The sequence below is a fragment of the Culex pipiens genome, chromosome 2 (assembly GCF_016801865.2).
Source record: "Culex pipiens pallens isolate TS chromosome 2, TS_CPP_V2, whole genome shotgun sequence".
Classification (NCBI taxonomy): domain Eukaryota; kingdom Metazoa; phylum Arthropoda; class Insecta; order Diptera; family Culicidae; genus Culex; species Culex pipiens.
This window is the reverse complement of record NC_068938.1, coordinates 200,666,417-200,687,419: the sequence shown is the minus strand read 5'-3', so window position 1 is coordinate 200,687,419 and position 21,003 is coordinate 200,666,417. Positions and strand designations below refer to the sequence as shown.

The 21,003-nt window shown below is 33.9% G+C and overlaps 1 protein-coding gene across 50 annotated transcripts in view; it reads right to left on the bottom strand.

Moving 5' to 3' along the window:
• Window positions 1-21,003, bottom strand: part of LOC120419138 (sodium channel protein para) — a 230,423-nt gene that overhangs the window by 27,426 nt on the left and 181,994 nt on the right. For 11 of the 50 annotated variants that reach the window (XM_052707404.1, XM_052707426.1, XM_052707412.1 and 8 more), the window contains 7 exons: window positions 17,652-17,751; window positions 17,521-17,589; window positions 10,206-10,483; window positions 9,957-10,130; window positions 8,965-9,127; window positions 5,907-6,094; window positions 5,373-5,580 (listed from right to left, as the gene is read on the bottom strand). In XM_052707404.1, coding sequence (XP_052563364.1) covers window positions 5,373-5,580; window positions 5,907-6,094; window positions 8,965-9,127; window positions 9,957-10,130; window positions 10,206-10,483; window positions 17,521-17,589; window positions 17,652-17,751 — 1,180 coding nt within the window. Of the gene's footprint in view, window positions 1-5,333; window positions 5,581-5,906; window positions 6,095-8,964; window positions 9,128-9,627; window positions 9,791-9,956; window positions 10,131-10,205; window positions 10,484-17,520; window positions 17,590-17,651; window positions 17,752-21,003 lie in introns of all 50 variants that reach the window. The other 39 variants (XM_052707397.1, XM_052707398.1, XM_052707395.1 and 36 more) reach the window with 7 other exon arrangements.

Genomic DNA, 21,003 nt, shown 5'->3' with positions numbered 1-21,003 from the left:
AACAAAGGAGATATTATTGTATTTTGTTTTTGTTTTTGTTCAGCTTGGTGTCGTTTGGGTGGGAGAGTTAGGGGAAGGTCCGGTAATCTGGGAACTCTTTTCTTACGAGCAGGCTTTACTTGGTATGTTAAGGCGTCATTTTGGAAACCTCTGGAGGAGAAGTCTCGAAAATGACACTGCGACGTTTGGGAAGGCTGAGAACCTAGGGATTAGTAAGGGGATACCGTCTGCCAAAGTTGTCACATATTTGTGTTGCACTTCTTTGGAAGACGGGGCCTTTTGTTCAACAATGTGCGAAAATACTTGAATTTCTGAATTTTGTATAAGATTGTTTTACGGTGAAAACCATAACGCCTTCAATTTTTACAGGACAAGTAAATATGGAACATGTAAAATTGGAAACGTGAATTACACACAATAGGATGTAATTTTTGGTAAGTTTACAGAGTTTTCGAAGTAAAGTGCAAAATGTCTCGCAAAATGAGTTCATTTACATCAGTGAGCTGAAACTTACATCTTTAAATTTCTGATAAAATTACATGAAACATATGTAAATTGTAAATTTACAACTTTTGCATTAAAACATAATTATTTTTAGCTAAGTTTGTGGATTGCCATAGCATGTTTGCATGTTCGCACATTGTTTTGTCTAGTGTGACTAAGTTAAACTACCTATTTCTACAAATAAATCATAAAAAAATCTAACAAAAAAGGTTTAGATACAGTCTTGAGGTAAGAGTGGAAACGTAGTTTGATAGATTCGTAAGGATGTTTTTTTGGTAGAAGTGTTTGGAAAACAAATTATCAAAATAAAACCAAAAGCTTTCTAACACCAATTGTAAGACGTCTACTACTGAGATCGAAATCTCGTATATTAATGCTGATTTTTAGTTTTGAAGCTTTGAAAAGTTTATCGATAAGCTTATGAACAGTTTTGATTTAGTTGTATTTGTTAGAATTGTAGTTTACAACAACCTAAGGAACCATGTGTCTCCATTTGATATAAATCGCAACAACAATTTAATGGAGGCGCATAGTAATTCAACAAATATTTCAAGAAAATCAATAAACCTTTCAAAGAAGTCGGAAATGGATAGTTACAGAGTAGGAAAGTAGGTTAAGTGAGACAGAGAGAGAGTGGCAGAAAAAAAAACTACAAACAAAACTTAGGACGAACGAAATCGACTTGAACAGAACGAAACAAACGCTTATACATTTGAAACTGGGCTTCGAAGGGTAAAATCCACTGGTTTTCTTAGCTTGACACATTTTTTGTTAAAAGGGGATTTGAGATTTTTGGTATCGAAAGAAAAAATAAAACTATGAAAACAAATGGAAATGGTGTGACTTTAATCTTGTGTTTACAGTTTAGTTACTGTTAGGTTTTCAATGTGTGACTGATTTCCGAAGGGTTGGGAACATTGAAATGAGTATGACTTTTTGTTTGATGAAAAAAAGCTTGTTGTAGGAAGGAATCTTGAATTGTATCAAAAGTACAGTGGAAAAGTGGAAAATGCAGTACCATTTACCATACAATTGCGAGCTGGTAATACGAAAAATGTTTTTATTACACAGTAAAAATTCGGGAGTATTACATCAGGAAATGTTGAAAAATTATGCGTCTGAAAAAAATGTGATATTACCTTTAAAACTGTCAAAAATTACATAATGTAATTTTGTTCACAAAAATTGAGATAAAATTACATCGAAAAAGAAGTAAACATTATTCAACCTTCCAAAATTGAACTTTTTTGTATTGTGTGGGACGAAGCAAGGAATCTTTTAAATGTTTTAATATTTACTCAGTTATGCTTGAAATTCCTTCAATTTTGCTTGAAGAAGTAACAATACACTGAAAAGGTGGTTACTCAACAAAATTACTGTTTTTTGTAACATGTGAGATGTTCTCATTCCCAGATGCAATATTACCATGTTTCTGTACTGGGGTAACAATAGGCATTTTTTATGATTTTTAGCTAAATTGTGATTTTTTTGGAATTTTTTGAAAGTTTATTATTTTTTATCAATAATGTGGAATGTATGGAAATTGTTTAACTTTGAATTTCTTCATTGTTACCTAAATGTTTTGGGCAAAATTCAATAAAATTCGCAGATTCAAAAAACCTTTGTTATCATTTTTTAAATTCTTGTTAATTGATTTTTTTCCGAAAACTAAATTGATTTTGAGACTCAGTTATTCAAATAGAAAAACTTGTGAAATCAACTATAAACAGAAAAACGAAACTTTTGGCACTACGCCCCCCGGGGCATGGCCTTCCTCTAACGTGGGATTTCTGCTCCAGCGCCTCTGACGAGACAGGAGAAACCGGGACCGACGTTTTACTTCACCATCCGATAGAAGCTCAGTGGATAAGGCGGGAATCGAACCCGCGTCTCATAGCATCATCGGGATCGGCAGCCGAAGCCGCTACCCCTGCGCCACGAGACCCACTATAAACAGATAAAAATTAATTTCCCACTTTCAACTGTCAGGCAAATTCTATCACATTGACATTTGGAGAAAAATCAAACATGGACATACCAAATTCTGTTAATTATTGGTAGAAGTAAGAATGTTTAACGATAAGGTTATCGCCGATACTTGTTTGACCGTTAATAACATTTTTCAACAAAATCCTTTCAGACTTTATAGGCTGTGTATAGAAACATATTTTAGGTTTAAAGGTATGTACTTTTTCTTATCCAAATGCTTTGTTTTTTAAATACTAAAATTTTCATAATTTGCGTCAAGTTGCGAAATTTTTAGTAAATTTGCACTACGCCAGAGCACAAAAAACACTAAAATTTTCAAAAAAAAAAAAACAATTTTGTGAAAACTAAAATTTTCCAAATTTGTCAAGTGGATGTCAAACGACGCAGAATTTTGTGTAATTTCTTACATGCTAAGAGATTTAAGAATTGAATTTTGAAATTTTCACCAAACATTTGTTAAATACCTAAATTGGCGTAATTTGCAATTGGATTTCAAACGGCGTAAAATTGCGTATTTCAATTACAAAAATTTTGTTACCCTAACATGTTTAGGTTAATGTTCAAGTTATCACAGTTTTAGTGCAAAAAAGACATTTTTTCCGTTTTCGAAAAACCTAGTTTTTAATTTTATAAAATCGTATCTCAGAGTATCGAAAACATAACTTCACCATTTTTTGATATGTTATGTGAAATTTTCCGAAGAATCCGATAAAAATATTTTCAGACATAGGCTCTTTGGTCCAACAGCATTTTAAGTTTTCAAACGACCTTTTCAAATGTTAAGCTAGATTTTTGGAACTTCTTACTATTTTTCTCAAATAGCCAAACTTATACCCTTTCTTTTGCGTCTAAGACAGCTGGTTTTTGCAAAAAATTACGAAAATTGTCATTTTTTGGATCACCCTAACATGGCGTATGTCACCCTAATGTCCAAACAAAAAAATTTGAGCCCGATCGATGAACTTTTTTTTCGAATCATGGTGTTTTCGTGGGAAATTGCTGTATATTTTTAATTTTGATTTAGAATTTTAGTGTTTACCATGAAAATTTTAGTATTGAAAAAATAAGTTTTCTGCAAAAAAGTATGATAAACTTAATGTATTTAAAATGTTAACAAAATTTTGCGGCATATATTGGAAACTAAGTATACTAGGTAAAATACGGTATTTTGTAGAAATTTGAGTATTATACACCAAAAACATTTAAAAATTTTAAAAAATTTAGCGTCTTTCAAAACCCACTGAGCATTTGAAAAAAAAATGTCTTTGATGTAAAAATTAGAGTCTAAAAACATTTAAAATCTTTGAAATGTATTCTTAAAATCGATATTTTTGAATTATTTTGAATGATTTTTGATAACTTTTTCAAAACGACCAATGTGCCATGGATTTCCTATTTATTTAGAAACTTTTGTAAAAGTAAGCTAGAATTTTTTTTATTTTTTTCATAGTTTTGGATTTAACAGTATGTCAATCCAAAAAATCTCCAAAAGTTTCCTCAAAAACCCGGAGGCAAAAAAAAATTTAGGATTTTTTTTATTTATATTTTTACAAATTTTGAGACCCAAACCGGTAAATTATGTAAAAGTTTATTTTTATGAATCATTGGTAATTACCAATTTTTAAAAAGAAGCATAATTGTAATGATGTATTATGCATTTTGCTATACTTTTTTGTTTCGAAATTAAGGCTTGAAATTTGAAATTTTATTTGTTATATGTTTTTACCAGCCTAATAACGTCATGATTCGAAATCCGGACGCTTAGTAGCATATAATTTTCGTTATAGCTGACAAAAAATCATATAATAAGTTGGAAATGAAGAAATATCATCAGGATGTAGTATTAACAGTCAGTTTTAAGAGAATGCATGCAAAATATGTCTTTTCTAACAATTTTTTATCAGATTTTTTAAATTAAAATGACTGATTCGAAATCCGGACACTTTTGCTTAGAATTCCGGATACTCGATTTTTAGAATTGTTAGAATTTAAGGAAATCAAAACCATGAATTTCGGCTTTGCCTTCCCGGTGCTTCGGACGCCTATGAAATATTTCAGGTGAAATGTTTCACATTTTTGGTAATCTTATAATTTTATTTTATTTAATTGTTTTGACATTAACTACAGCGTTCAAACAAACTTTGAATGAAAGTTGATGTTAGAATTCATCAAATGACACAGTTTTGACCTTCATAATGCGAACTTATATCCAAAGAATTGATAAAACAAGATGAGGTGTCCGGGTTTCGAAGCGTCCGGGAATTCGAATCATGACGTGTTTAGCCTTCATTAAAAACGTTTTTTCACTTATTTGAGCTTATTTTGTTAGTGATGTGGATTCCATTCACTTCCAGCATAACTTCAACTCTCTGATTTTTTTTTTGCATTCTTAGCTTCAATATTTCCGAAACATTTCAATTTCCTTCCATGAATCTTCATGTTATAGTTATTAAAAAAAAACAACGGGTTGAGTAAACAAAACAAAACCTAGTTCTTATGTAATTCTTTTCTAACAAAATTGTAATTTCTCTAAAAAAAATAAAAAAAATAAGGAAAACTCTGTACAGCAAAACAAGGATCAACGGACACTGACTGACTGACGATCAACTACCAGAGAAACGAGTACAACTTAGGGGTGTTCCAGGACACAGGAATCTCTCTAGTTTGAGGGGTGGATACAAACATATGTTACACACAAACGGGGGGAGGGGGTCACAAATGATGTACCAGAGGAAGGGATCGGGATCTAGCAAGGTGTAATACCAAAAAGGAAGGGGTTTTCATGGGGTGGGGGACTTTATTTGTTTTTTTAGTTTAGAAAAACGCAAGTGGATAATAACCTTCGCTCCATATCCAACTGAGATGGTTGTGCTGCTCACCTGCGGGCTGCACGGACGCAATCTGGCTTGTTAACTTGTTTTTCACGAACTTGAGCGCGGCCGCGATGTTCGCCTTGATCCAGTTGGAGAAGCGCGATATCCGGTTGAACGCCTCGGCGATCTTGTTCGTTTCGTTGTCGGCTGTGGGCGCCGACAAACTCGAGGAACCAAAGTTGGACAAAAGCAAGGCTAAGAAAAGGTTAAGAACCTGGTTTCGGGAGGGAAGAGAAGATCGGTGTCAGTGGGGGGTAGGCTCGCATGCGAGATTCCAATCGCTGTGAGGAGCTGTCAAAACAACAACCAAGACAATTGCACCTTTAGGTGTGGACCTTCATCTGATTTTTTTTTAAAGAACGCAACCTTAAAGAAATATTTACTAGAATGATCGGTATGAACTGTTTGTTTACATCAAAGGTACAAATGTGACCTTAAAGTTTTTCGTTCCCACCTTTTCTTGCATGCTGTTGGCGATGTTTTGACAGCTCTAGCGCGCACACTAGATCAATCGCTAAGACTTCACGCTGGAATACTCACGACAAAATTTCCTATCACTACGGTGGCCAAGAAGAACGGAATGCAGGACACGTCGCCCACCAGCATGCAGTCCCACATGGATTCGATCCACTCGCCGCACAGCACCCGGAACACAATCATGAATGAGTGCATGAAGTCGGTGAAGTTCCACCGTGGCAGGTCCTTGTCCGGGAAGCGGTCCACGTTGTCTGTTTGCGGCGAAAGAATGAAACAACTTAGTATGGACATTGCTTTGTGGCATTAGTTGTGGCTATTAGGTTGTCTAAGCTATTTTGGTTATTTTACTAGTCGAAATTGGAAGCCAGTGTGAATGAGGCTCTAGTAAGCGATTAGTTTGCTATAAATGCTGATTATAATCGATACTAGTATTTTAAAGGTAGAAAATTGCTTGCGCTCCGGATAATTAGTTGGATTTAATATTTGAAGCAACGCGATCTTTAATTGAGCTTTGTTGGTTACCGATTGTATTGGTCAGTGCAACGAAGCATACAAGAATGTTTGATAACTTTTTTTTGTTATGTTTACACCTAACATTGTACTCTTCTTGTAATTTTCGATGCATCTGTCGGATTTGATTAGCTTAGCGTTGCTTATTTTTTTGTTGGCGCTTCGAAGCAGATATTTACATACTCTACCTTTATTCTAAGTTCACTAGTGTGGAAAAGGGATTCGAGTGACACTCTATAATGCAGCGTCTGCCAATCATTTTGTTTTATCTAACTTTCCTCATATCCAAACAAAATATTGTAAACGTAAATCATAACATCTACGAGATGGATCTAAACTTCCAATTCGGTTCTATCGCACTCTAATAGTGTCAAATTGGGTTTTTGTTTTCTTCTAAAAACTAGAATTATCTAAACGAGCACTTGCTTTCAATAAACATATTTTTTTGATTTTTACAGTTTTGACCGAAGTCGGAAATTTGTGGTGTTTGTTTGTTTGTTTGAGGAAGTTTTTTTAAACGGTTTTTGTTAACATTGAAAGCTTGCATCATGTTTTTGGTAATTGTGTTTTACGTTGTCCAAGTAGCGTGATTTTGTCTGTTGATCTTTGTATTTTTTATAAACTATTTCTTTTTTTCTTATATTCAATAATTTCAATCCAGAGTTACGCGTTAAATTAATTTCAAATTTTGAATTATTTTTGAACAATGGGAATTTTGTTAACTCCCAATTTTTCCAAACCATACACAGCAAAAAAATCATGGTAATATTACATCTGAAAAGAGGTACATCTTTTATGTCAGAAAATATGTGTAATTTTAACACATTTCTTGTGTAATGTCACTTTTTCAGTCTAAATTGAGGTAAAATTACATCATAAAAGAGGTAATGTTCAACCTTCCAAAATTACACCTTTCAAATTTACACTATTTTTTACTGTGTACCGGGACAAGATCTGGTGAATTTTTCAAAATTGGGCATTCCTAAATTCGGTCTTATTCCATATATTCCAGATTTTTCAGAAGTTGAAACCATGATGCAATGCGCTTTCAAGCATATTCATATTGGGTGGTTAACAAAAATATCGCATGAAAAAAATTTCAAAATTTTTAAATAAGATGAGCAAAGTAGTCAATAAAATGTATGAGCCCTTTAAAAAAAATAATGAATTTGTTCCATTGATTTAAAATTTTGATGCCAAAACTAAAAAAAAAAATTCTTGCACCTGCAAATCAAACTTTCCCGTCAAATTGGAAATATGTTTAGGAAAAGTTTGAAACTAATTTCAGCAAGTCAAAATAGAAGTCCCAAAACTGATAAAAAGTTTTTTTAATATCAAATACGGATTGTATGTTTTTTATGCATTATTTCTTGAGCTTAATATGGCTGTTTCAATTAAAACATGTTATCAGAATACTTTAATACAATTAATTTATTTTTTCTTTAATTGAAGCATTCCGATTTGGAAAAATAACCAATTTTTTTGAAAGCTGCAATTTTTCGAAAAATTACTCAAACTTTATAATTTTGAAATAAGAGAATCAATAAAACGGAAGTTTTTCATGGATTTGATAGAATGATTTTTTGAATTTAAAAAATCGCATTTTTTAAATTTTTTTTTCAATTTTATGTTTTTTCTAAATATAGTTATTTGATGATCTGGAATTTGTCCAAGAATTCGATAGCAATAGCATTTTCAGAACAGCTCAAAATTTGACAAACCTAAGTATTTTCGGGAAAAAAAATCAGTTATTGTCATATAGGTATTGGTTGACTGAACATTTTTCTTGTATATTTTTCCAATACTATTTTTTCCGAAATAATATATGCTTGGACTCGAATTTCAAGTTTTAATTTTTTTAAGGTTGGTAAAGGTTTTGTGTATTAAAAAAACTGCTTTTTCAATTGAAAGCTTTGGAAATTTTTTAATCATTTGATACTCATGATGGACCCCATCAAATTTGAGTATTATTTCCAAAAAATATGTTGTTTTATGAAATCTATAAGGAATTCTCAATAATTTGATTAGAATATTGCATTTTTTTTCTAATTTCAGAATTCTTTCCAAAATACGTAGCTTTGTGAATATTAAAAAAATCTATTACTTTGGATACCTATGAGAAATCTATAAACAATTAGTATCCAAATTGCCAAAACGCAAAATTTGAGTATTTTATCGAATATACGTAGTTTTGTTCTTTTTTTATTTTCTAAAAATGCTTTTGTTATCGATATCTACAAGAAAATTTACAATCATTTTACAGCCAAATAAAATAATAAGGCGTAATATTGAATAGTTGACGTTTTTGAAATATTATTGGAAAAAAAAATTAGGACAAATTTTCTTAACCCTCCGAAAAAATATTTTCAGGAATGAATAATAATGGACAAACAAACAAGGTTTCACGTTCGTAACTCTGGGAAATTTTGTCATGTTTTTTTTTTGTCCTAATGTATTCATTTAAATGAAGTTCAACAGCAAGGTCAGGCTACTTGGATAGCAAAATTTCAATCGAGATCCCTTCTCAGTAACGTCACGAAGAAGACCCGTCTGAACAGACAGCGGGCTGCCGCCGGGACGCGTCAACCACCACCCACCCCCGCCTACTTACCGATGTAGTTCTTGCCGAACAGCTGCATCCCCATCACGGCAAAGATGAAGATGATAATGCAGAGCACAAACGTCAGATTACCTAACGCGCCCATCGTTCGGCCCATGATGGAAATGAGTAAGTTCAGCGTTGGCCACGACTTTGCTAGCTTGAACACTCGAAGCTGATTTTTTTGGGGTTTGAGTTGATATTTGTGTTTGTGGGTGGTTGTGTGGTTTGTGAATGTGTGGTGATCAAGATAAAGAGAGGTAGTATTTCGAAGGAGTAAAAAGAGAGAAAGAGAAAAAGAAAAGAAGCATTTTCGATAAAAATTGATCTCATTCCAGGGTGTACGCTCTGAATGAAAGGTTGGTGTTTTTTTTTGGTTTGTTAAAATTTGTACAACAGTTTTGGTTAGTCTAAAAATCTAAGTTCTAATCCGCTAAGGGGTCATCCTTTCATACAACAAGGTCCACGGCGTTCCCTAGAAGCGAGTAGAGGTAATAAAGCTTGCTGGTGGTTTTGGCGGCTAGTGGCGTCGATCGCTGGCTAAGTTCCGCTTCCGGATCATTCAGGCATTCAGGCGAATCAAAATGTTAAGCGAAGAGAGTAAGAGAAAGAGAGGAGAAATCGGCCGCTCGAGAGAATGCTAAAATGATCGCTGCCGCTGGGCAAGGACGCTACCTGTGTAGTTCTTGCCAAACAGTTGCATTCCCATGACGGCAAAGATGAAGATGATGATACACAGGACGAAGGTCAGATTACCGAGAGCGCCCACCGTGCGACCCATGATCGAGATCAGCAGATTCAACGTGGGCCACGACTTGGCTAGCTTGAACACTCTCAGCTTCACGAGTAAGGGGAAAAGGGAAACGAAGGTTATTGACAGAGATCGGGGGAACCCCATTCAGCATCGCCCAGCGCTGAAACACGGCTCAGGATCATCACTTCCGGCTGAAAAACACTCAAAACACAACACAAAGGGGGTCTGACGGTTGTCCGGTAGTACTTACCAAACGGAATGAACGTAATACTGACAATCCCTGAACGCCCTCCAGACCGAGCTCGAGCAGCGAAAGGGCCACGATGATGAAATCGAAAATGTTCCAACCCTCCTGGAAGTACCACTTGGGGCTCATCGCGATCAGCTTCATCGTCGCTTCGATCGCGAACGTCGCCGTGAAGAACTGCGAAACGAAAGAAGACAAAGGTCGCCATGAAGCTCTCCTCGCAGGACCGACTCGAACCGACTCGATACTCACGTAGTTACCGCTCTTGAGCGCCCGCTCCATGTCCGGGTTCATGTCGTGGTGGTCGAGCGCCATGAACAGCGTGTTGACCACGATGCAGAGCGTGATGAACAGCTCGACGAACGGGTCGAACACGATAAAGGACACCCACTCCTGGAACTTGAGCCACACCCAGCAGCAGTCCCACACGCAGAAGATGTCGATCATCCGCATCCCGAACTCGACCGCCTTGTCCTTGAACGTCGGACCGTCCTCGTCGTCGTCCTCTGTGGGGAAGTAGTAAACAGAGACTGAAAAGCGGAAAAACGCGAAACGCGGAACAAATCCCGGTAGAGGGAGCGCGCGCGATTGAAAAAAAAGGGAAGAAAGAGAGAGAGAGAGAAAGAAAGAAAGAAGAGGGATGGGCCCCGAATTAGTGCTGGCGGGTATTGACTTCACTTTCTTGATGTTTGGCTGGAGTTGTGGATGGCATGAGGCTCGTCCGAAGTGTGTCCGCGGTTGTGTCCGGCACTTCCGTGCAGCAGGACCATGACGACGACGACGACATCTTTTCCGTATTAACTTCAGAGAAACAGAGGGTGTTCAGATTTGTTTGTTTTGGTTTTTCTGTTTAATTGTTGTAGTGTTATGTTCTGTGTATCTTTCTACACTAATCTTCTGTCCTGCAATCTTTGGTTTAAAATCTTGCCTCTAAGCAGAAACATCTATGCTCTATTCTAGTTCTATTGAGAAAAGTGTGGATTTTGAGAAGCAATCGTTTGATAAGCAGTTGATTTGTGTAATTGAATGTACGTAAAGCCTGGTGCTAGATTCTGACTATCTAATCCTAGAATAAAAAAAAAAGCAGAGTTCAAAAAATAGCGTTACTTATTGTTTTTGTTATGTAATCCTGGAATCCTTCGAACGAATATTTCTTGTCATTGCTGATTGCTGACCTGCTTGAAATTAATAAGCTTTTTTGTTTCAACATTTTTTGAAAATCATCTCTAACAATAATAACATATTTCATAGTTGATTTCAAAAAATATGCCGATGAATGTATCGCAAAACGGTTATGGTTTGATTGCTGTTTTGCTTTTGGCATTGAGCTCAAAATAAATATTAAATTTACGAAAATGTTTTCCCACAAGTTTTGCAAATAAAAACAGAAACTTTCATTGTGACAAAAAAAAATTAATTCATTCGCTAGAAAATGTTTTCAAAATAGTTTTCAATCGATTGAACAAGTTTTTCCTGTAATAAAAATTAAATATTTAAAAGGGAAAAAAACAATTCTAGAGTTTGTTATAAAAAGTTCTATCAACATATGGAAAACAATTTCTTATAAGACCTTTTAAAAAAACTCTTGAATTATATGTACACCGCAGAAAAAGTTGAATTTTAAAAGGTTGGAAATTTGGTTGGTTGGATAAAACTTCTTTTTTGAGTAATTTTACCTAAAAATGTGTAAATATGTGAACCTGATGAAAATTCAGCAGAAACTAATGAAAATTCAGCAGTTCATGTAATATTACACTTTTTTACACTAAATCTGTCACCATTCCCTGATAAATGTTGCCATATTTTTTTCTGAGTAGACAAATAAACTTTGAACTGGCCTGAGGGGTCATCCAAAAACAACGTGCAAATTTTTTGTTAAAAAAATATAAAAGTAAGATAACAAGCCATAGTCTCAACATTTCAATGCAAAAAGTGTTTTAAAATGCATTGTACACTATTTAAGTTGTTTTGCAATAATTAGTTTTCAAAAAAGTAAGATTTGACGAAAACAAAAAAAATATCGAAAAAAAAACTTTTTGCGATACCAAACATTGAAAATTTTCAAAAAATTCAAAAGATGTTTAACATGCTAAAAATGATTTTAAACGCAGGGGAATGCATTTTAAATTGATTTCAGCTGATTGCACTTCAATTTCAATTGAAGTTTTTTTTTGCCCCCTGATTTTTCGGGCCAACTTTGAAGGGTGGGGTGACAAAAACTTTAAATAAAATTTGTACCAGTCTAAATCAACTGTCGACAGGAAAAGAAAGGGGATCTTTTCTAAATGTGAATCTAGTAATGATGGTTTTTGTTAGATTTGATTCTTATAAGAATATATTTCCAATTTTATATTTTTTGGGTAGGGGAAAGGAGTCATTTTTAGAACATCCAATTATTTTGACAAGCCTATTTTATTTGTATATGTAAACAAGTATAACGCGTTTTTAATCAAATGAAGCATTTATAGGGCTAATATCTCGTTTTTGCCAATAGTGGATATTAGCCGTTTTTTCGATGGTGGGCAGAATAGCACGTTTTAATTGTTTATTGATGGTGGGATTTTTAAAGAATATGTTTTTTTTCTTTCCAAAAATAGAGTTGAAAACATCTTAACTTTAAAAATTATTAATTATTACAATACTTATCGACAAACATTTATAGATTAAAGAGGTATATTATGGATATAGGGTAATTCTCTACCAACTCACACGAAATCGGGAAAAGTTGCCCCGACCCCTCTTCGATTTGCGTGAAACTTTGTCCTAAGGGGTAACTTTTGTCCCTGATCACGAATCCGAGGTCCGTTTTTTGATATCTCGTGACGGAGGGGCGGTACGACCCCTTCCATTTTTGAACATGCGAAAAAAGAGGTGTTTTTCAATAATTTGCAGCCTGAAACGGTGATGAGATAGAAATTTGGCATCAAAGGGACTTTTATGTAAAATTAGACGCCCGATTTGATGACGTACTCAGAATTCCGAAAAAACGTATTTTTCATCGAAAAAAACAATAAAAAAGTTTTAAAAATTCTCCCATTTTCCGTTACTCGACTGTAAAAAATTTTGGAACATGTCATTTTATGGGAAATTTAATGTACTTTTCGAATCTACATTGTCCCAGAAGGGTCATTTTTTCATTTAGAACAAAATTTTTCATTTTAAAATTTCGTGTTTTTTCTAACTTTGCAGGGTTATTTTTTAGAGTGTAACAATGTTCTACAAAGTTGTAGAGCAGACAATTACAAAAAATTTGATATATAGACATTAGGGGTTTGCTTATAAACATCACAAGTTATCGCGATTTTACGAAAAAAAGTTTTGAAAAAGTTACTTTTTGCGTTTCTCTTTGTTTCGTCGTCCGTGTCTGTCGCGGGTGACCATGAACGGCCATGATCGATGACGACCAACTTTTTTAAAACTTTTTTTCGTAAAATCGTGATAACTTGTGATGTTTATAAGCAAACCCCTTATGTATATATATCAAAATTTTTGTAATTGTCTGCTCTACAACTTTGTAGAACATTGTTACACTCTAAAAAATAACCCTGCAAAGTTAGAAAAAACACGAAATTTTAAAATGAAAAATTTTGTTCTAAATGAAAAAATGACCCTTCTGGGACAATGTAGATTCGAAAAGTACATTAAATTTCCCATAAAATGACATGTTCCAAAATTTTTTACAGTCGAGTAACGGAAAATGGGAGAATTTTTAAAACTTTTTTAGTGTTTTTTTCGATGAAAAATACGTTTTTTCGGAATTCTGATTACGCCATCAAATCGGGCGTCTAATTTTACATAAAAGTCCCTTTGACACCAAATTTCTATCTCATCACCGTTTCAGGCTGCAAATTATTGAAAAACACCTCTTTTTTCGCATGTGCAAAAATGGAAGGGGTCGTACCGCCCCTCCGTCACGAGATATCAAAAAACGGACCTCGGATTCGTGATCAGGGACAAAAGTTACCCCTTAGGACAAAGTTTCACGCAAATCGAAGAGGGGTCGGGGCAACTGCTGTGTGAGTTGGCGGAGAATTACCCTATATGGTTATGGAAACCCATTATTTTGCTTATTGATATGATCCATCTGAAAATAACTTATTGAAATAAAAAATATCTTTCCTATCTTTAGTACTTTGTTTTGGATAGCCTTCAAATTTGCAAGGAGACTTGTTACCAATGAAGCAAGATGGCATTCCATACAAAACAATAAAAGATAATGCCTGCATCGTTTTAATACAAAAAACAATATTAAGAAAATCTATAGACTTCTGAATTAAACAGGTCCATACAAAATCTCGCAGAATATGTTATTTCCAGTAATAATTGATTAAATTGAGCTTGTGTGTAGGTAACAAAATATAAGTTTGCTGTAGTTTATATATTTTTTAAAATAAATTTTGTCAACTATTCTGACATTTTTTGGTGATGTTTTTTTGCATCATTATGACGTAGAAAATTTCCTTTTATATCTGTAATTATGTATTTCAGTGAAGCACTAAGCTAAACTTGGTCTGCCAATAAAACTTAGTAGTGTTTGTTATGTGCGTACAAACTGCTCAGGGATTATTTTTAACTTTTGATTTTCTTGAAGAAGAATTAATTTGTACAAATTGGCAGATAATTGTTAAAGTTAATATCAAGATAAACATTTATAAAAAAAAATTCAGGTAATTGTAGGTCAAAACAGAATCTTGGTGCTTTATGGGCACTCTACCTTATTCTAAACTAGAAGAAATGAAACAAAACTTTAAACCTAAGCTGCTAAGCTATAAGGTCAAACTGAAATCTGGTGCATTCTCCTACTGCCGAATGAAACTGGCTTAGCGTGTGTACACAGTAAAAAAGATATTGTTACGTCTAGAAATGTGAACAAATGTGTAATTTTACCTCAAAAAGCGAATAATTTACTTCTTTGAGTGTTTAATTCCCTTTTTAACGAAAATCGAGATAAAAATACATTTTTTTTTCACACGTTCCAAAAGAACACTTTTGTTTTTTTACTGTGTAAAGGTTTGTGAGTACACTGAAAGCTGCTGCATTTTTGCTGTTACTCCAATGTATCGCTTGCTCTCTCTCTGATTATTGTAATGTGTGTTATGCTATCCTTTCCTTCGGGACATAACTCTCTGAGTGTGAAATTTGAACTGTTTTCGCTTTAGTGAATGTTGACTTCAACGGACTTTGACTTTGCTTGTTATGTATGTGTGTGTGTGTGATAATGTGTGGCATGTTTAAAAATGTAATTGAATCATTTGGTCAATTTATTGAAAATTCTTTTTTTTTTGCACGAAACCCGATTTGAATGATGGGAATTGATGAGAGTTTTTGGTTGAACATACACACACGCACGATTTGTTGGCATTGAGTGCGATTTCACACGCGCTGTGCAAGTGTTGATTTCGGACTATTTTTTTTCTCTCTAATTTGATAATTGTGAGTTTTGCAAGTCCGAATACCAACACGTGGGAGCAATTATGGCAAGGATATGGAGAATGCGACTTTCTTGGTGTTGGTTGATCAACTAAAAGCTTCGAAAATAAGGAGCTCGTAACGTGAACTAAAGAACCAATCAAATGTCGAATAAACTAAGGCTAAACGGGTTCAAATACTACTACGGTTGGGTTGCATTTGTTTTTGAGTGTAAGATTTTTTTGTGTATGTAATTTGTATTATAACACGCTAATTAGTTACTACAACTACTACTGTTGCCGTGAAAACGCTGAAAGAATTCGATTGTGTGAGCTACTTGAGTGTGTGTGGTGAGTATTTGAAACGAAAACAAAAGTTTTTTTTTGAATTTGTTATTTGAAATTACTGAGAATACATAAAAATGGACTAAATGAATGCCATGCTCAATGTGCTAGTAAGTTCAAACGTTTCAACTACTACCGAGATTTCAAGACAGGAAGACTGATCTAGAAAACACTAAACGTGGACTATTTCGTTGGAGTCTTTGGAGGACAGAAGTTTATTTGAATCAATTGTCAAACTTGTTAAATCGGAACAAATTTTGCTTCGAAAAACATGTCTGATGGAGGATTTTGAAGACCTTTTTTTATTGCTCTGTCTGCGACTTTTAGAAATGGACAAACCTCGTCTCTGGGAAATCAAAACACAAGAAAGTGGAGTCAACTAGAGGTACACACGCTAGCAGCAATACAGAGAATGAGAAATAGAAACAAACTGGGTGGGAGAGAACGGTTAGTTTTGGTAATTTTTACTTAATTTTAAGAAAAAAACGAGGGGGCGGGTGGTTTTTCTATTCTAAGGTAGGGCGAAATGGGGGAAGAAAGTTTTTGAGATTTAGAAAATGGAAGACAGACTAAGCTACAGTTTGAGTTAAGATTTTAGAGAGACAGAACGAAGAAATGTAGTTTTTTTTCATGAAATCCATCGAGCTTGACGAAAAGACATTGAGCTTATAATAAAGTATAGAAATTAAAATGTTTCAAAAGTACACTGATAAAAATCTTGTTATCGTCTTCACAAAAACCAACAAATCCATATTTCAATCAACAATTTTCAAATTTCATGGAATTGAACACTTTTTTCATGGTTCCCAATTTCATGAACGCTTTTTCACGATTTTGTGAACAGATTTTTCTCCGTGTTTAGGCAAAATGACACACAAGAGATAAAGATTTTTCTCAGTGTAGTATTTTAAAATAAACCATAAAATGTAGTAAAATAATGAAACAGAAATTGTTCTCAACAGTTAGTCAAAAAAATTCTACTGTTTAAAATAAAAAGTGACAATATCATTGTGTTGCGTGTGGCACCAATACATCAATTACGTGTTTATCCAATTTTCGTGTATCATTGATATTGTCACATGTGATGTTGTAGAATACACAAATTACCTTGTTTATACCTTACAACTTTCTAACATTTATCAGTGTATGTAAAGGTTCTATTGTATTACACACATTACTGTTTGTTTAAAGGGGATGTTACAAAATATTTATGAAAAAAAACATTAAAAAACTCAATTGTTAAAAAAAATCCACAGCACAACGAAAATCGATAAAGTGAGAAGATGTACACTTTGCGTGTGTTTGTTCATGTGTGTTTCGAGGAAATCACCGAGAAAAAAAGTAACACGAAAAAAATACCGTTAAATATCACGATTTACAACGAAACAAAAAAAACACAAACTTAACTTTACATTACAAAAAAAAACAACAAAACGCAAATAGTCGCGTGACATGGGGAAATCAAAGAGAAAGAGAGAGAGAGTAGGGAGAAACACACATACACCGAAAACACGTTGGGTTGGGGAAAATCAGAGGGAAAAGATGGTGGTGGTGGTGCAGTGCAAAATGAAACATTTTTTTTTTGTTTCAATGAGTGTGTGTAATAAAAGTGCGCTTTTGTTATGGGGACCCCATCGATGGTGATTGGCAAATGAATGACCGTCATGATTGGAATATTCGACGATCGGCATTGGAATGAAAGGGGAGGGAGGGGTTTCGGTTCGATTGCGAAATCTGCAATTATTTGCGCAGACTTTTTTTTGTTTCGTCAGTTCACTTATGTGTAGAACCACCCTGGTTTGTGCTCAAATTACCTCCATGATCACTAGCTCTACTATGCCGACCAGCAGCTTGCTCAATGATATCGTTTAACACCATTACGTCTAAAATTGAGGAAAGAAAGGTTAATTTGTAAGCATCAACAGGAACTACTAGAATATATTACCTTTCATATCTACTACGGTTTGGGTTTGAGAGGGCTCGATGAAAGGATTGTCGTTGTGTTTTATTTTACCAGCATCATCTGTGTAGTCTTGGGACTGATCCTGAAAAATGAGACAAATTAAAAAGTTTTCATATAATTTCGTTACTTTACTAACACTTGAATTTTATACATAAAAATTTCAGATAAAAATAAGTAAAAATATTTAAAACTCCTTTTGACACTATGCATAATACGTTATCACAAAATGGTGAAAGAGCTGAGAAACTTTCTAAATTTTCGCAAAAAAATCTTTTATTTTTTTAAATTTATTTCATTAAAAAAAACTTTCTCCATCGATCCCTAGTTGCAAAAGAAGTAAATTTGCATCATTCGTTTCTCCACAGAAGTCTCAATACAAATCTGGGAACTTTCCATACCCGAGCAGGGGTAAATAACACGGGAATACCAAATTTTGGTATTACTTGGGCAAATAACAGCGACCAAAATGTGCCCTTGGTTGCCCAGTAATAGATGGTAAAATACCATGAAATCATACCAAAATCTTGTATGTGTAAGGGTACAACAATACCAAACCATGTTATTCCAAGGGTAAAATAATACCTCAAAATAAAACCATTTCAATACCAAGTTGAGGTCTTCTGGATTTTTGAACATTGCTTGAATACCAAAACTTGGTATTGCCATGGTTTTATTTTTAGGTATTCCCGCGCCCTTGGAAAATCATATTTTGGTATTTCTGTGGTCTTTCACATACATGATTTTGGTATGATTTCATGGTATTTTACCATCTATTACTGGGCAACCAAGAGCACATTATGGTCGCTGGTATTTGAACAAGTAATATCAAAATTTGGTATTTTCATACCATTTTAGTGCAGCAGTTGCAGCAAGATTGAAAAATAAGTATTATTAAAATGAAACTGAATTGAAATTCACCAAAATTCATTAATCTGTCGATTGACTCGTTTTTCAAAGTATTTGGTTATCCCGACTTAGAGATATTTCAACGTTTTTGAAAAAAATATTAGTGGGTATATCACACTAATTTTTAAAATCATCTTTAACATTTTTGGGTTTCAAGTCATTTTAGCGCAAAATTAATTAACTCGTAAATTTTTTTTAACAAATTTCCCATAGTTTCAGAGAAAATTGATGAAACCTTTCAATATTCAAATAATACCAAAATGTGCCATCCTGACTTAGAAAATTTTCCACAATTTCAAGTCATTTCTGTAGGGGGTATATCAAAAATGTTTAAAATAAAGTTTGAAATTTCCGGTTTTGAATGAAAGCATTCGCTTTGAGACATCATTTTAGCGCAAAATTAATTATTTTGTCAAAATTGGTCAAAATTTACCCATAGTTTCAGAGGAATTTGATAAAACACTTCAATACCAAAATAATACCAAAATGTGCCATCCTGACTTAGAATATTTTCCACAATTTCAAGTCATTTCTATAGGGGGTATATCAAAAATGTTTAAAATCAAGTTTGAAATTTTCGGTTTTGAATGAAAGCATTCGCTTTGAGACATGATTTTAGCGCAAAATTAATTATTGTGTCAAAATTGGTCAAAATTTTCCCATAGTTTCAGAGGAATTTGATAAAACACTTCAATACCAAAATAATACCAAAATGTGCCATCCTGACTTAGAATATTTTCCACAATTTCAAGTCATTTCTATAGGGGGTATATCAAAAATGTTTAAAATCAAGTTTGAAATTTCCGGTTTTGAATGAAAGCATTCGCTTTGAGACATCATTTTAGCGCAAAATTAATTATTTTGTCAAAACTGGTCAAAATTTTCCCATAGTTTCAGAGGAATTTGATAAAACACCTCAATACCAAAAAAATACCAAAATGTGGTGTTCGATCATTGACAAATTCTGCAATTTTTCAATATCACCACAATACCTTAAATTGGTATGATACCACATTTTGCTCTTGCATAATCCTTAAGACAAATTTTAAAGGGTCCAGGAATACCAAAATTTGGTATTGATACCAGAGAAAGGTAATATTACGCATTTCCCTTGTTATTTACCCATGCTCGGGTAATACAGCAATTCCCCACGAAAACAGCATGATTCGAAAAAAAAGTTCTCCGATCGAGCTCAAATGTTTTTTCAGGGGGATCCTAGGCCGAATAAATGAGACCCGTATTTTTTTGTTTGGCCATTAGGGTGACCTACGCCGTGTTAGGGTGGTTCAAAAAATGGCAATTTTCGTCGATTTTCGCAAAAACCACTTTTTTTTTCAAAAAATCATATCTCCGCGCCATTTCATCCGATTTTAGCTGTCTTAGATGCAAAAGAAAGGTGATTAGTTTGACTATTTAGGAAAAATAGTTAAAAGCAGACGTGCATCGGCACTCAATAGCACTTGACAGTTTTTTTAAGGCCATGGCTTGGAAAAGGCACCATATCAATTTGTTTTGTGTCTAAAGTACGTTTTTTTCATTGCACTATGAGGTTCTGAACGACCGAAACCTTTATCTTCACTTATTCGCTAGTTTTAGTGATGAAGTGCTATTTGAGCTTAATTTAGCTCTAGAAAGTTTTGTCATATTCAAATCACAATTATTTTTTTGCTAATCCAAATTGCATAGTGAACAACGATTTTTAAAAGCATCGAACTAAAGCTTGTTTTGATGCACAGTGAGCAAAGATTCACTTTGCCGGTTTACGAAGGCAATCATCTCAAAATGTGGTGAAGTGCTATTGAGTGCCGATGCACGTCTGGTTAAAAGTATCAAAAATCTTGCTTAACATTTGAAAAGGTCGTATGAAAACTTAATATGCTGTTTTGAAGGTCTCGGACCAAAAAGCCTATGTTTGAAAATATTTTTATCGGATTCCTCGGAAAATTTCACATAACATATCAAAAAATTGTGAAGTTATGTTTTCGATACTCTGAGATACGATTTTTTGAAAATAAAAACTGAGTTTTTCGACGCGCCACGCGCAAAAATGGGAAAATGACGAAAACGGGAAAAAATCGACTTTTTTCACTAAAACTGCGATAACTTAAAAATTTCAGCATATAACTTTCTATACAAATTTAGCAGCCGTCTACACAAAAATGATGTATGAAAATTCAAAAAATTGTATCGTTTGAAGGAATTTTTTGATCGATTTGGTGTCTTCTGCAAAGTTGTAGGTATGAACAAAGACTACACTGAAAAAAATTATACACGGTTAAAAAATTGGTGATTTTTTATTTCACTTTTTGTCACTAAAACTTAATTTGCAATAATTAGGGGACAACAAATGCCAACGTTTCAGACATTTCCAGGTTGTGCAAAACATCTTTGACCGAGGTATGATTTTTGTAATCAATACTGTTTTTTT